This window comes from Dermacentor variabilis, chromosome 11 (assembly GCF_050947875.1).
Source record: "Dermacentor variabilis isolate Ectoservices chromosome 11, ASM5094787v1, whole genome shotgun sequence".
Lineage (NCBI taxonomy): Eukaryota > Metazoa > Arthropoda > Arachnida > Ixodida > Ixodidae > Dermacentor > Dermacentor variabilis.
The window spans coordinates 78,035,404-78,051,872 of record NC_134578.1 but is presented as its reverse complement, the minus strand read 5'-3'; the positions used below and the strand labels follow the sequence as shown (position 1 = coordinate 78,051,872).

The window sequence follows — 16,469 nt, the reverse complement described above, 5'->3', positions numbered from 1 at the left end:
TTCTTGTTGCCGCACACTTCTCAAGTAATCAACTAGCCTGCAAATCCTGCGTTTACTAACAAGCTTAAACCGCGTAATTACGAACTCACTGCGGCTGCTCCTCGCCTATTTTCACACCACCCTAATGGATGAGTATAGTGTGCGTGCGTTTGTGCTTAGCAGCTGATGTGGTTTTTTTTGTACTCTGTTAGAGCACAATGGCTTTCATGGATGGATGGATGGATGCAAAACATTAATGAAGGTCCTGAGGTACGCGACTCAGCGCGCTGCGGGCCGCTCCCACGTTGGGACAGTCAGGCCTTGCCCGACCGCCGCATCGTGGACCCTCTGGACAGCCCATAGTTGCGCCCCGACATCGGGGCTCTTGATAGCGGAGAGCCACTTGTCCTCATTGATTTGCGAGAAACCTTTGTTTATTCGCTGTCAATGCAAACCCGTAGATTGCCTTACGTCATTTCCGTTTGGTCACTACTCCGCAGGTGAACTGGAAGAGGTTGAGTCCTACATGCTGATAAGGCAAGGTTCTCTGGTGAGTAACACTACAGTATGTACCATACTTAGAAAGCTTCCAAAGCCTGAAAATGTATGCATGCTTAGCCAGGGCAAAACGCAACAAAAGAACAGACGAAAAAGCATCTTTCCAAAAAAGAACGCATTATCCGGTCTTACGTGCCAAAACGATATCATTTGCGAACACACCATATATAGACTTTGGATTAACCTTTATTGCTTAGGTTTACCGCCCCGGTACAGAATGTGGCCGACGCAGCCTGGATTTAAGCAGCGGCTTCGACGTTTGTTGAGCAATGCCGTAGCCACTGCCTTGTTACGGCGGATCCGCTCTCTCCTGGTGTCTTAGTTTGTGCGGTTTATTTATCGTTCGTATGTCCCGACAGAACCTGCTGTCGCGATCTGCCTTTTGCACGTGGCTCGCGGCAGATACCCTATGTATGTATACAAGCAAAGCGACTCGGCGCAAGGCCCACTGCGCGGCGCACGTCGTGGCCTGACGTAGGGTGCGAGGCTCTGCACGTACTCGAATTGGCGAAAACAAAAACAAAATACATCCGTGGTCCAATTGGCATGACGTCGCATTACGTGCCGCGGTGACATAGCGGCTGTTGTGGTCAGCCGCTGATCAGGAGGTCGCGGGATCAAATCCCAGCAGAGGAGGGAGGCCAAATTTTTTGATGGAGAGGGGCGAAATGCAATAACGCCTCGTGCCGTGCATTTGGTGCGCGTCAAAGATTGACAGGTTGTCAAAATTAATCCGGAGTTCCCCACCACAATGAAATTGCAATTTTGGCGCGTAAAGCCGCGCAATTTAATTTTAATTGATGACACGGCATATTATTCCATTATTTTCTATTGCCCTTCTGAACGAGTTTTTTTATTATAGAATTGCCGCGGCGGAGCAATGGCCATAACATTCTGTTGCTCAGCGCGGGGTCGCGGGTTCGACCCCCGGCAGTGGCGGTCGCTTTTCCATGTAGACGAAACGCAAAATCGCTCGTGTAAGTACATTAACGCGCGCGTTCGAGAAACGCCCAGTGGTCAAAAAATTATTTCACAATCAGCACGCAGAAATGATTCTGCACTCGTATAACGCTTTGCTCTGAAGCGGAGTCTTGGTGCAGAACCAGTGCAGAGTTTTTCTCTATATTATTTTGCTCGTCCGCCACTCGCGTTAGCGGGCTCATTTCCTCAGTGCTTGCATCTGGCTGACGTCGCGGAACGTTCTTACTTCTTCAGATCTCCTGAAGAATGTGCCTTTAAACGACAAATGTTGCACGCAGTGTTGTTAATTGAGGCTTTAGGTCTAGGACCAGCCCAGGCAATCTTAATTGGTGCTGATGCCTCGGCGAGAAGAATTTTATTCATTCCAGCGCCCATCGTCACTAGGAACCGACGTCGCGGCGCTTACAGCTGCAGAACGCTATAGCCAGTGATGCGCTACTGTGGATCATCGCCAACATGATATCAGTTTTAGAACATGCCGCCAATTGAAACGCTAGTGCTCTAATGATTTTAAAGGTCACACAAGGGTGAAATTGTGCCGTTCTCGTTTTGCAAGCTGGGGTTCGTCATCAGCGAGCCCCAGTGACGTCGCCACCGCAAACGTGTACGCAGGGCATGAAGGTCAACTTCGGCACTTGGCAGAGCATCATCCACTTGCTGGCGCACGCGTCTGAGCTCCGAGATTTACGGCGGCGGAATCGCGAGAAGTTCCTCACCAAGCCGCCTCCGCAGCGCCAAACACAACTGGCTCGAAGGTAGGACCTCTGACAGCCCAGTTACACGGGCAAACTGTCGAGCGAGTGCACTTCAGCGTGCCGAGGGTAACATTGGCGGTGCGCTGCTGCGCGAGAAACAAAAGTGTTCTTTCCAATTGGTGGCGATGGCGATCGATAGCGTGATGGTAAACAGCCAGGATAGTTTTCTTGCTGTTTTACAGCGAAAGCTGTATATGGCTAACCTTCCGTAGTTTTTTCAGCGCCGGGCAAGAGGAACGGACTTAGCCATTTCTACCAAACCCATACGGGTGCAGTGTGGCGGTGCAGACGTGAAATTGCGGAACAGATAATAACGCTCGCCGTGAACGATAGCGTGGCGTCAAGGTTACCGCACTACATAGGCAAGAGAGGTATCGGCACTATAAACAGCTGCGTTATCGGTGGGGCGGACACGTATAGTTAAAATATCCGAAGAACAACATGCGTACGAAGAGCGCCTGAGCGAACAGCAGCGAGAATGTAAACTGCGCCAGTTCTATACTACAACCGACAAAGAACGACGTTCCCGCGAGGCTGAACGAAAACGACAATCGCGAGCCCTGGTACCTCCGAACGAGCGATGACGCCAGACTCACAACGCAAAAAATGACAACCATTCCACTCGGTGAAGATGGAATGGCAGCGAAGGCACTTTGCTCTTCGTTTGGGAGCTTTGACTGTCAGCTTTCGATGCCATTTCGTCCTCACAAAGTGGAACAATTGTCGATTTTTTGTTTTTTAGTGTGGCACACTTTACTACCTTGTAACGTTAGCAATTGGAAAAAAAATAAGTTACTACTCCCTAATCGACTTTCAATATTTCTTTTTTTTTTTACTCATCGCTAACGAGGCTGCACACTCGCCTACGATTGCGCTCTGCAGTAAGTGTCACTAAGCGTTCTCGTGTGGCAGCCTGCATGAAACTAGCGGCAAAGTGCACTCACTGAAAGGATGTTGAAATTTGTCCGTGCGACAGGGGTATTTCTCACAGGTGACCGGTCACTGGTGTGGCCGCACATTAACCAGAAAGTTGCACTTTAGAGAGCCGCTGAAGTGATACCGATCAAACTGTTAGGGTGCGTGCCTATTTAAGATTTATTTGTTCTTAGTGGCAAGCTTCGCTCTTTGATTTTTGAAGCATATTTGTTTTTTTTTCGTAGTCCAGTTTTATGAAACTCGCGACTAACAAAAAAACGTTGTGCGTAAAAGACATCACAATAGTAACAGTACAACGCAACCATCCAATAATGCAGGTGTATGAAGGAAATCGTTCGATTTGGCGACCGCATGGATTGGAAGAAGTAAAAAAAAAAGGCATCGGCAAATGTCATTTCGTATTCAGCTGGTTTCCCTTTAACATATAGTTTGTGCTGCATCGTCATACGTGTTGGCATTAAAAGACAGTGGCTCGGAAAGGTAGGGACAAGAAACGCACACGACTAGGCAAAGCGCCGTGTGAAAACAAAACGACAGACATTGTTAGATGAAGGGAACTCAGCTGGGAAGTTGCGGTGGATAGAGCGAAACCTTGCATGACATTACACATTACCTAATTGTGAAAGTAAACACAATTCTACGCATCATGGCTAGTTGTACGGCACGTAAAGAACCGCGTCCTCGCCGCATGTACCACGGGTCGGCAAGAAAGCCCTTCACAAGTAAAACGGCCATGCAACTCGCCAGCGGAAACGAGTGCGCGGCAGCGTCTATCCCTACATTTTTATAGTTGCGAAACTTTTTTTGGCTCATCCCAGCCAAGGTGGGCAGAACATTCCTGTCTCGCTTTAATAAAACAATTCGTGGGTGCGACGTTGCGATTAAAATTATGCGTTAATTTCACGGCGCTGGTTGAGTATAATTGACCGCTTTTGTACATCTAAAAATATAAGTGAGCCTACTTTTGTGCGCGTACAGCCATTATGGGCCGTACTCACCTTGCGGGTATAACAGCATGTATAGACGTATATAATTGCAGTCACTGTATTGATAGTTTCCTGTACATTTGCTTATGTCACACAAAATCAAAGGCGAGCGATCTGCTAATACCTTCAGCGTAGCTGCGCACACACACACACACACACACACACACACACACACACACACGCACACGCACACGCACACGCACACGCACACGCACACGCACACACACGCACACACACACACACACACACACACACACACGTATATATATATATATATATATATATATATGCCATGACTGCACGTGCTAGTATATACAGTTTTCGCATTATACGTGATCTGCAGATACAAGGACCAGTGGCAAGGCTGAGTCAGCAGATCGGTTGGGTTAAAGGTTGCATGACTTCTGCAAATGTGCAAGGAGTGATAAGTACAGTGAACACAATCACATGCATATGTCTCTGCATACGGTACACTAACAACGTGTGGGCACCACTCACAATTCATATAGGTGCAAAAAATTTGGCTCACACAATAACTTGGACAACATTGTGTTTCTACAGCAAGGACGCATACTGCAAAAAAAATTGCTTGACATGAGGCACTTTATTTCCGCGTAAAATGTCTCCATTAACAGAGCAAGAGTTCTACGGCAACATGACAACGAGCACATGCTTGCGTCGTTATTTCAGCGAGTATAGGAAACCTAATACAATGACTAAAATTGCATCAAAGCAACCATAATCTGTGTCTGGCCTCAAAATAAAAAAAAATCTGTGTTTACTTGAAGAGAAAGAAGCCTTAGTTCGTGGGGCTCTCATCTAAACACATGAGGAAGAAGAAATAGATTTTCTTGCGAAACATTGTACTTCCCGTATTTCTTTTACTTCACTTACTCTATAAGAAGGCACCCGTGTAGGGAATTTCAGGATTCCGCCAATCAGCAGTAACACTCTAGTCCTTATTTTCCTTGCTGTTCTTGAATTTCTTAAAGGTCATGTAAATCTGACCAAAACAAAATAAATGCACCTACAACTTCAATAAGTTTCCATACAGCTTGATGTTACCTTCTTACACTACTCATGTGCTAATCACTAACTGCATGCGCAGCAAATATATGCCACAGCATAAGCAAATATAGCTTAAAGTGGGTATACACCTTTTCAGTATGTTGAAGCAGTATTGCCAGATGCAAATCTTTATGAGAAAGTTCTCAGCCATGTACCAGTGGGTAATCTTTCTAAAGGAAGCAGTTATTGGTCGACTTTATCACGTAAGATCAAACCAAAATTTTTATGTGCTCAACCCCAGAAAGTCAACCATATATCTTATACTTTGTTTAATACCTCCCACAGCTGATTCGAACTTGGAAAACTTAGCATAAAGCCCACGTTAGCTTTTTCTACACGTTGGAGCGAAGTTTCAGTTGTAGATAACTCAGCGAAGCCGTTGCATTTAGTTAATACATAACTAACTAATTTTAAATCAAACAACAGACGCGCAGCCACAGGCTCACTACCATTTCTTTCAAAGCAAAGCTTTGTAGGTGAACGCTCCCGGACTTTACTGACTGAGGCTGCTGAGTGCTGCTGCTGCTTCTGCTGCCTCGTTGAATAGCTGACACAACGAACATATAAGAAATATGAACCTCAGGTAGGAATCGAACCTCTGTGTTTCTACACAAGAGCCCGTTGTGCTGACAATTTGGACGCAAGCGCTCTTTCTTGTCTTTTACGGTATTTAATAGAAGGAGTAAAATGTTGGCCCTGCAGTCAACCCCAGAAATTTACGGACCACGTGATCTCAGAAAACGTTCAATTTCCGAGCAGCCTGCAACACTAGTCAGTAAAACCGAACGTCGCAGTGTTGTTCACATAAACTAGTAGAGGCTGTAAATGCGGAATACTGGGCTGCGTGTTGTGAGGCTGAGCAGATATTCCGCTTTTTCTCATATCTCATGTTCCGTAAAATTTTTGTAGTCGACTGTACAATAACTACTTACAGCACTGCAAGGACCAGATGGTCATCACCAATTACGAGGTAGCGAGAAAATGAGGTGACAGAGCAAAATTTATATCACGCAAAGCAACGCCATCCACATCGCACTAAAAAACGAGAAGCTGAACACCTAATCAAAGGTAATACTAATGCGATTGACATTCACCTTGATCACAAATGTCATCCAGGAGCATATAATCATCCGATTGAAATGTTCTTTTGAGGAAGCGTCTCTCGTACCGACCGGAAAAGCACTTTCAGATGGTCGTCGCGTGGTTGCCGTCGCACTGCGCGTGCGCGTAAAGGCACAAACCCCATGCGAGCAATCTTGCGCGCGACTGCGACAAGCGATGCGATGGAGATGGCTGTCGCGTTCGCTCGTCGCCTGCAAGTCGTACTCCGCGCGAGCGACGATATTGAGCGACGTCTACCCGGTGTTGCCGGTATGAGCGCAGCAATGTAAGCGCCGAAACTGGCGTGACACATGCGTTATTAATTTAAGTTGGTGTATTTTACTGTAAAAAGCAGCATAAAATATTTCTGAGGGTCTCGCAGTTGGTTCTTATCGTTACACGTATACAAATTCAGTCGTTTGCTTCTTCCGTGCGGCAATCGGTAGTATTTGAGTGATGTACATCCAGATGGGGCTTGGCGCTATTGGCTAGTGGTTCGTAGCACTTCCGGGTGATGAGCGATGAATTCTAGATTTCCAGAACCGAGCAATCGAGCGACAAGACCGAGCGACCTGTTCAAGCGACGGCCTGTTTTGTCGCTCGAAGCCGTCGCTCGTCGCCGTCGCGCACAAAATTACTCTCATGGGGTTTAGCCTAAAAGCACGTTCGCGCACCTGTTCCCTTTCGGGACTTGTACTAGCGTTTCAGCGCGGCCATGTTGGCTACAGACGATGCAATGAAACTGGCGAATAGTGGTCAGCCTTACCACTCTCTTTCGCGTCATGCATCTCTTAGCGTGCACCTCTCCTCACCATTCTTCCCTTGACAACCGCCGTGGTTGCTTAGTGGCCATGGTGTTGGGCTCCTAAGTGCAAGGTCGCGGGATCGAATCCCGCCGAGGGCGGCCACTTAGTTGGGGGCGAAAACACCCGTGTACTTAGATTTAGGTGCACGTTAAAGAACCTCAGGGGGTCCAAATTTTCAGAGTCCCCCACTATGGCGTGCCTAATAATCAGTTCGTGGTTCTGGCACGTAAAAACCTGATTCTTTTTATTCTTCCTTTGACAAACACAAACGTTATCTTCATGCTCGTAACATCACTCCGACAACGTCTCAGAATGTGCATTCGCATGAACTGCTCTTTCCGTCCTGCCCTAACTTGGGAAGGGTGCAGTGAATTATATAAAAAAGTGCGTGATAATAAAGCAGCGACCTGTACGGTGCAAAAATGAACTTTACATGAGCTCACAGATCGCTTAGGATGGCAATAAATACAGTTGTGCGCGTCGCATTTAGCTTTGTAGCATAGAATCGCTTCACGAAAGTATCGGTTCCGAATATTGCAACGTGTGCGTCAAATCTGCAAAGATTTTTTTTTTCCGCATCTCGCGCCACAGCTTCTAAACGCCAAAGGAATAAAGGAGAAAAATGTAGCGGGCTGTAAGCTGTTGTACGAGATATGTTCGAATGCGAAGCACAATTTGGCACTTTAACATACGCTATGACACCTGCAAATAATAATCCCTGCAAATTTTGCTGATTGGCTGGCCATGGATAAGAGAAAAAAAGATATTCCCTTGTTTACTAATCCCGACAGCTGACGGAATAGCGTTGATGCCAACCTTGTGTATCGCCGCCTTCTTTTTAACAGCTTGGCCCGTGTTTGCCGGGACCCAGTGTGTTAGTATGATCGCGGCCCTTGAGGTTACTTTTTTTTTTCTCATTTAGCATGCGATTTAGTGCCAGAAGGATGTCGAAATGTTGAAAAGTCGGCACAGAATATTCTCACAGGTCTTGCAAGGATAATCGGTGTGTTTTGCAGGAATGCCTTGTTTTGGAGTGACGTGGCAAAAAGCTGGTGTGTGCCGTACATGGGCTGTGACCGGTCCGTGATAATTCGCAGCGAAATGTTTCGACACCAGTTGCGTGACTCGAAGCCGGTCAGTAGTCGCCTGCGCTCATCGTCTGGCTTCTTTTTTTAATGCGGGGCAAGCATTTCAATAGAGCAACAACGCGATGTTGTCACATGTCTTGTTCCAGCCAATCACAAATTGTCTTCTGGTGGTAGCACCGCTAGGCATAATTGTTCCACATGACAGCACGTCAATTGCTTTCATATTCCTGCGCGACAATGCTAGAGCAGCACTTACACATTGTATATCTCATACGGCCTGCCCAATAAAAAAGAAATAACATTGTGGCAGAAATAATCGGAAATGACCGTCAAAGCTAGCGATCGCTTTCTTTTGTAACCTGATTCTTATCGGCGTGCCATCATGAATCAGGAAACCTCACGGGCTTGTCAGTAGACACATAAAGTGGTAATTTCGCTGCCAACCACAATGCCGAATAATACCACGACACAGTATGTCTTGTAGTCACTGCTCCCCAGTTGAAACTCCGTAGCAACCATACTATCCCTATGGTATCCCAGCTCCACCTTCGTTATCATAATTATCTCTCAAGTGGTCGCGCTTTAAGCAGAGGTGTCCGCTTCGGATGTGGCGCTATCATTTCAGTATATTAGGACCTACCCACCCCCTGTGTCACATTGGCGCATTCATTCTCAGGCATTGGCCTAGATTGGGCTCGTACTTATATTACATACTCAGTACTACGGTTTTTTTTTTGGGTCGGACACATCCTCAGTGACTCTAGTTCTTTACTAGATCGGACAGCATCCAGCAGCAAGTAGTCTATTCAGGCAGATGCCTAGTGAATCATGTTGTCTACTCGGCGAGATAGCAGCCAACGCACATGTAGTTACCCAACTTGGAAGACAACTTCGGTGACTGCCATTGTTTATTGTGGGAGATCATCCAACTATCCAAAATGGCCGTAGTAGCTAAACAAAGCTATCGCTTAAAAAGAAAATCAGCCATACCATAAAAGCACGTATGTTCCCGCACCATGTGTTTTTATTTTCCCTAAAAAAGATTTGCTGCATTGCTTGAGAATTTTCTCACCTTTTTGTCGCTAGTGAAATTTCGTTAAAGTCGAATCTCATTGAGATCGGAAAAATTATCAGACTATTAACGTGTGACATCACAATTATGCAACGAAACTGCAGCAGAAACGTTACCTTTCATTTTTGCTTCGTCAACGAGCTTCAGCAGCTTTTCTTTTCCTTACTTCTGATGTTCGCGATTTAAAAATAACAACAATTTCACACGGTATCATCCACAATGCAATACAGACTTCTGCACTCTTCAAAGACACAACACAGAGGGCACAAATATTGCTTATTTTCTGCATGCCCCTACACCCTTATCACGTTAACTGCTATAGTAGGCATTTTCTAACTTAATTGTGCAGTCTTGCCTGATTTGAACTCTGAGCGCAGCCTTCTTTCCGGTTTTATTATTTGTTGTTTTGTCTCAAGGGTATGTTAGTCTAGGTAAATGTGGCACCTAAATCCTGAATTGTAGGTAAAAAGTGTGCTAAATTTGGATGCTTAGCAAAGGTTATAGTTACCGTGACCAATGTGCACATACGAGGGCATCATTCTAGCAAAATGAAAGCAGTAGACAAGCGAATAATTTATTTGCAATCATTCACTCAATCTCATTACAATCTTGCTCAGTCAATATGAGACAGCATTACGGAGCGTCTTCTTTCCAAGGGCAAAAAGCAGTTTTTAGATCTGTAAAGAGCCCCTAATAATGCCCTTTCTTGAGTTGTCTGAGCGTCGCTCACTCAATATCAGACAGCATTACGGAGCGTTTTGCTTCTAAGGGCAAAGAAACAGTTTTTATATGTGCAAATATCCCCTAATAATGCTAGCCCATGCTTGAGATGTCTGAGCGCAAATAATATAAACAAACATGGCAAAGAGGCTCAGGAACGTTCTGTCAACGCGCAATGTTAAGCGTGACAATTATTTCTCATTCGGAACTTTTATCCTGAAAGCATAGGGACACCTGTCACCGTGGCTCCATTGCAACGAGTTGATGTACCTATGAATGGCCCAGCTCAGGTTAGAGTGGCCACAATTGAGCCCGTCGCATCCCATGCAGATGATAGCGCCCGTGGGCCCTGCTTGTTGCGGCCGTTACGAGATTCGTGCTCAACAGTTGTCTATTGAAAAAAAGAAAAAAGGAAACGCTGGTTTTTAAATTCTTTCACCGATCTCTTTATGCGTCTTGTGCCCAGGCATGGATAATTCGCGCACCGTAAATACTAAGACAAGTTTTTGAGCCCGGACTTCCCTTCTTTCTTTTTCGGTGGTAGTTCTGTCACATTCACATCAGACGGTGCGCGCCGTTTGAATAGTCTTTCTATTCAGTGGCGCTAATTGCTTAGTCTTTATTTTTGCAAACTCTCAAGTCAATTTTGATGACCCTGTTAAAGTGGGACTGTTGTACAGGAGCTTCATGCTGTCATGCAGGTGCAAATTCAGACGTATTTTCGGGTTCCTGGCCTCATCCGTGGTATTGGACTCGGCATATTGGCGTTCTTCTTTCTCCTGTTCAGCTGGTTCAGCTGTGGCCGCTGGCTGCTCGAGCGGGTAAGTATAGTGCGTCCCGACTGGTCAAGCACGAGTAAACGCACATTGTATACGAGGTGACAGGAACTGAAAATGGTTCGTATCGTCGGTACTACGCACTTCGGCATCTTCATACGCAGAAGCCCCGTACACTTGGCTAGGCTTTTCCGTTCTGCCTTCGTGCGGCCCACCGCGGCCATCGCTTCGCTTTTAATCGCAGACGTGGTTTTTCTTGAGCTTCTCAGCACACTTCCGTTTCACAGATGCAAAAAAAAACGTCATTGCCTGTCATGACGAACATCCTGTCGGTACACTTAAGACCCAACTGATTTCTAACTTATTAGCCTCTTTTCGCGAGGTTACTCATGCAGACTTCCGCTGCACTTTATCTCAGCTCGGCAGCAAAGCTCAGTGGGCTTGAGATTTGTTCTCGATATAGAGACGTGAAGGCCTAGCCTATAGTCGAACAGAGAGCTCGCAAAGTCAAACTGAAGATAGTGGCGCCGTCTGTCACCGCTAGGGCAGGAATGGTGAAACACGCCGAACGACGACATATGGAGATGGCGCCACCGTTTATTTTCAGAGAAATGGTCATCTTTTGAGTCGGAATATAAGTGCCCAGGAACGGCGTTACTTTGGGAAGCATACGCTATTATATATGCTCTCCTCGTTTGTGGGCCAATCCTTGGATGCACCAAATTGGTTTTACCGGAGCAATCGTTTTTCTCGGCGTCACCCTCAGGCTTCCGTTTTATGGAAACTACGTCATTGCTCATCATGGCTGAACACAGAACAGCACACGTACATTGAATGTACATGTGCGTATAGCTACCTGTACTACCGCTACACAAGTGCCGGTCACCGACTCTGCTCTTAATGGAATTGCGCAACGATGCAACAAGCGCTACTTCACCACCACAAATGGACGCCGTCAAGCGCACATTTCCTCGATATACTATGTTGATCAATTCTTTGCGTTTTCCCCCGTTTGAAAGTGACTAGCTTTCTTTGACCCTGTCCTCGATTGGTAATCGCCAGTCATATCTCTTTCAGACGCACGTATTCTGGCGCGAGGCCTTCATGGCGTCCGAAGGTTTTGATGCTGAGATCGGTGTTAGCGCTGTATACCACGTTTCTCCACCGCCTGGGACTGACGGTTCCGGGGCCGCGTTTTTCGCCGAAATGGACTGCTCCTTTCTAGTCGAGATGCGCCTAAACGTGCTCTTTCATAGGTAAGACGTATTCCAGCGTCATATAATGACAGATCTGTTCGGGAATATCTTAATTGTTCCCATGGCACACAGCGGCCATGGGTACAAATCTGTGGCAGGCTAATTTCTTTTAGAAATCAAATACTCCCAACTTTTTTTTTCAATTCGAAAGTTGGCCTTGTGGCATAAACCATGTTAAGCATGCGTCGTGTATGTACGCCCCTGCAATTTTTCAATAATACCATGCGAGTGTCGAGCGCACAGCATGTTAGCGGCCTTGTAGCGGTGAGGCGCCGCGGAATCGGCGACAGTATGAGCGGGCGCGCAAGGTGATTTCAAGGCCGAATGTATTCTGCGACGGTGCTCGCTTCAGAAGAGCGCTCGCCCCTACAAGCCTTCTATCACGTGGTGCGGGTAACGCTCGCGCCGTATTATTGATAAATTGCAAGGCCGTTCATGTATAATTTATCTTCAAGGGGTCTACCATGGATCTATGGTGTTGACCATACATCATCCGATGGTAATCAGGGGAGTGACTTGGGCATAGCCCAACTTTTGACAGGTAATGGTGGCTTAGATGGCCAAGTGGTGCCACGAACAATGACAGCGGTCACTGTGCGGGATTTGCAAAATGGCAGGTGGCCCGTTCATTGCCGCAATACAACCAGCAAGAATTCTTGCAAACCAATTATGTAATACTTCAAGTATCGTGCTTTCGGAAAAGATAATATGCGTAGCCACACTGTGTGGACGTTTGTTTTTCAAATTTATATGCATAGAACTGGGGCAGGTTTCATTAACCTTGCATTACTTTGCACCAGTTTTCATGATTCGGGCAATCGACAGTCGTGTTTCTTCAGCCAGCTCAATCAGGAAATTTTCCCAGTTTAGCAAACCGCGCAAAGACATCCCTGCAATACATGCTGCAGCAATTTCTACGATTGTACTGGGGATTTCGGATGAGATCTGGCGATATAATTAGGAAAAATTCACGCTTCTATCGCAATACAAATGGTTACTACTTACAATTTCCAAGATACATAAAAAACCTTTAATAGCCAGCATTAATAGAGGTTGTCAAAACAAGCTGTAGAGAATCCAACGTACTTTCTGGAGTTCCAAAGCTATAGATATTTTTCTTTTTTTCTTGCAGTTTCCTGGAATATTTTCTGCTGGCACGGTGAATCGAGGTGGACCTTCAAAAGAGCAGGTGTGTAAAGTATGGCTCCGAGTATAACCAATGTTCCTTTCCTCGCTGTTTTTTCCGTGCCTGGAAACTATCAAGGTGTCCCACGTAAATTGTGCAAAGGCATAAAATACATATAAGTGTCATCTCGCTGGACCAAACCATGGCAATGGTGTGTGTCGTTGCTTGGATCGAGGAAGGTATTTTTTTAAGTAAATAGCTTTCTTTGGCGGTTTTGCCTGTTTTCGCGGTCGGTGGTCACTGAAAGGACGCGGGCTCTCGCGTGGTGCCTTCGCCGGGGTGCCTTCGCCGTAGAACGCCAACTATGACGACTCCCGGAGACAGACGGGGAGGCTATAACTCCTCGGTACTACCGCCACAGATGTGCCGGTTGACACCTTTGCTCTTCACGGGATCACGCAATTGAACGTGAAGGCTACCTAAATATCATCATCACCCGCCGTGGTTGTCTAGCGGCTTGGGCGTTACGCTTCTAACGCCGAGGTCTCGGGATAAAATCCCGGCAGCGGAGGTCGCAAAGCGATGGGGATGAAATGCAAGAAAGCGCCCGTGCATACTATGTATTCGGTGCACGTTAGAGGAACCCCAGGCAGTCGAAGTTAAAGCCGAGTAAACTAGTGCGGTGCGCCTCGTAATCAGAACCCGGTTTTGGCATGTAAGGCCCCTGCATTAAAAAAAAATATATTGTCACTACTACAAATACACGCCGTCAAGGGCGTCATTCCTTTAAAATAGAGAAAAGCTAAAAGCTTTCGGCTATTCGCGTAGGAGAGTTATAGTCGATGGTTTCTGCACAAATATTTTTCGCCTAACTCGATAAATAGATTTTGCTAATATGCGGAAAGCAAACGATTGTGTTAGTGGACTCCAAGCAACAATCGGCAAATTACCGTTGTCTTGGGTCGGGATAGTACAGCTGGAGAGCTATCCGCTAACGCTGACTCAGTCGCCCAAGTTTTCTACCTGCTTGGGCCACTAGGTATGGATTCCATCTCACGATGCCGTCGTGGTCATTTCATTGCCGTCATTCCAGTTTCGTCATTTTTCTCTCGTTATGCAATCATCGTCGTTACGTCTTCTACGTCGACCCAGTGGTCTAAGTTGTCTAATAGCTTGGGCAACTATGTATATGTTCGTGGTGGTGATGCGATCGTGGTCGTTGCATCATCATAATTCCAGCTTCTTCATCCTATCGAACTATCGATTGGCCCGTGTTTAGATCACTTATGGAAGACGCATGCCACGAAGGCATTTCGTCCACACTAGAATGTGAGATCGCCAAGGCTATGCAGGATGCTATGCGCTCATATCGGCCATTAGAGAAGTACACAGATTTTGATTCGGAAATACAGAGCCTCCGTGCAATCCGCCGGCGAGCGGAGCGACGGTACAGACGGTCTAAATCATTATACGACCTTAGAGACGCCAGACGCATTCAGCGTCGCCTTACTTCATTCAGCGTCGCCTTACTGCACTGCAAAATCAACGCTGGAAATCGTTTTGTGAGTCTTTCGACCCGCGTAAACCTCTGTCGGTTGTCTGGAGCACAATCCGTGGACTTCGATCACCTCCTCAACAGCGTCGTCCATTTAAGTCTCTAGCCCTACATCAAGGACGCCGAGAAGTCGAGGTAGCCGAAGATTACTGCGCAAGGATCGCGGGTCCGGCGCTCACGTATTCACCTTGCGCACCCATTCCCATTGTGCCCCCTTGCTCCCGAGATCCTCGTATGGACGCTGCTTTTTCCATCGAAGAACTGGAGGCCGCACTTGCTGGGTGCAGGCGATCTTCGTCACCAGGACACGATGGCATCACATACTCTGCGCTTGCAAACCTTGGTCAAGAGGCCAGAGATGCCCTTCTTGGCCTATACAACGCATCATGGCGTGAAGGCCTGGTCCCTACAACGTGGAAATCCAGTCGGCTTGTTCCACTCCTCAAGGCTGGCAAATCCCCGTTGGAACTGTCATCTTACCGTCCAATAGCACTAGCCAGCTGTGTCGGCAAGGTAATGGAGAGAATGATTCTTACACGGTTAGAATGGTACTTGGAATTTTACAACGTCTATCCAGAGGTAATGGCTGGTTTTCGACGTGGCCGCTCGTCAATAGATAGCGTTATCGACCTGGTAACATACGTACAACGCCAGAAACATCTGAAAGAATCACTGCGGCCCTGTTCCTTGACGTTAAAGGCGCGTACGACGATGTAGATCATCATGCAATCCTTGCCGCCTTAGAAGCTGTAGGGATTGGTGGACGCGCCTTTCGGATATGCAACTATTTGAATGGGAGATCTTTTTTCATTTTGACTGAAGACGGACCAACGCCATCTAGCTATACCAGTCGTGGTGTACCGCAAGGCGGAGTACTCAGCCCTACCCTTTTCAACCTGGTGCTCGTTGGTCTCGCTGATTCGTTACCGCAAACCGTACAGCTCTCCGTATATGCAGACGACATTTGCATATGGGCTTCAGGCGTGACACGTGTACAAGTCCGCGCGCGACTCCAGAAAGCCTCAACGGTGGTGTCAAGATACTTAAGAAGACAAGGCCTGGAGCTTTCCGCTGAGAAATGTGCACTGGTTGCTTTTACTCGCAAATTGATGGCCCTTTATGTTTTGCGGATTAATGACCAAATTATACGATATAGACGAACGCACCGATTTCTCGGAGTCATCATTGATAGGGACTTGTCTTGGAGCCCTCACATCTCATACATGACAAAGCGTTTGGCCGCCATTGTGGACCTTCTTGCGTTTCTTGGCGGGAAGTCCTGGGGCGCAACAGTACCGTCAATGTTGCAGCTATATAAAGCACTGTTTTTGGGCTTCCTGCGGTACAGCTTACCTGTAATAGGAAAAACTTGCACTACGAATATTCGCAAACTCCAGAGCGTGCAAGCCCAAGCACTCAGGACTTGTCTCGGTCTTCCCAAAACAACGTCATCGACTGCGACAGTGGCCACAGCCAGAGACGCTCCTTTGACAGTATACATTGATACAGATGTCCTGAGAGCGCACATCCGACACCTGACTCGGATTCCCTCACACCATCTTGCTTGCTTGCCAGCAAAAAGGCCACTTTCAACTTTTGCTAAAACTATTGTAAGACATCAGTCGTACTTGCCATCAGAATTTACGCCCGCTACACGATTGGCAGATCCATTGTGGTGTCTGCACCGGCCGCAAGTGCAACTGACA

The 16,469-nt window shown here is 46.8% G+C and overlaps 1 protein-coding gene across 2 annotated transcripts in view; it reads left to right on the top strand.

Moving 5' to 3' along the window:
• LOC142563670 (saccharopine dehydrogenase-like oxidoreductase) overlaps nt 1-16,469 on the top strand; it is a 63,429-nt gene that overhangs the window by 36,237 nt on the left and 10,723 nt on the right. For both annotated transcript variants that reach the window (XM_075674258.1, XM_075674257.1), the window contains 5 exons: nt 480-529; nt 2,131-2,273; nt 8,187-8,304; nt 10,752-10,871; nt 13,215-13,271. In XM_075674258.1, coding sequence (XP_075530373.1) covers nt 480-529; nt 2,131-2,273; nt 8,187-8,304; nt 10,752-10,871; nt 13,215-13,271 — 488 coding nt within the window. The remainder of the gene's footprint in view (nt 1-479; nt 530-2,130; nt 2,274-8,186; nt 8,305-10,751; nt 10,872-13,214; nt 13,272-16,469) is intronic.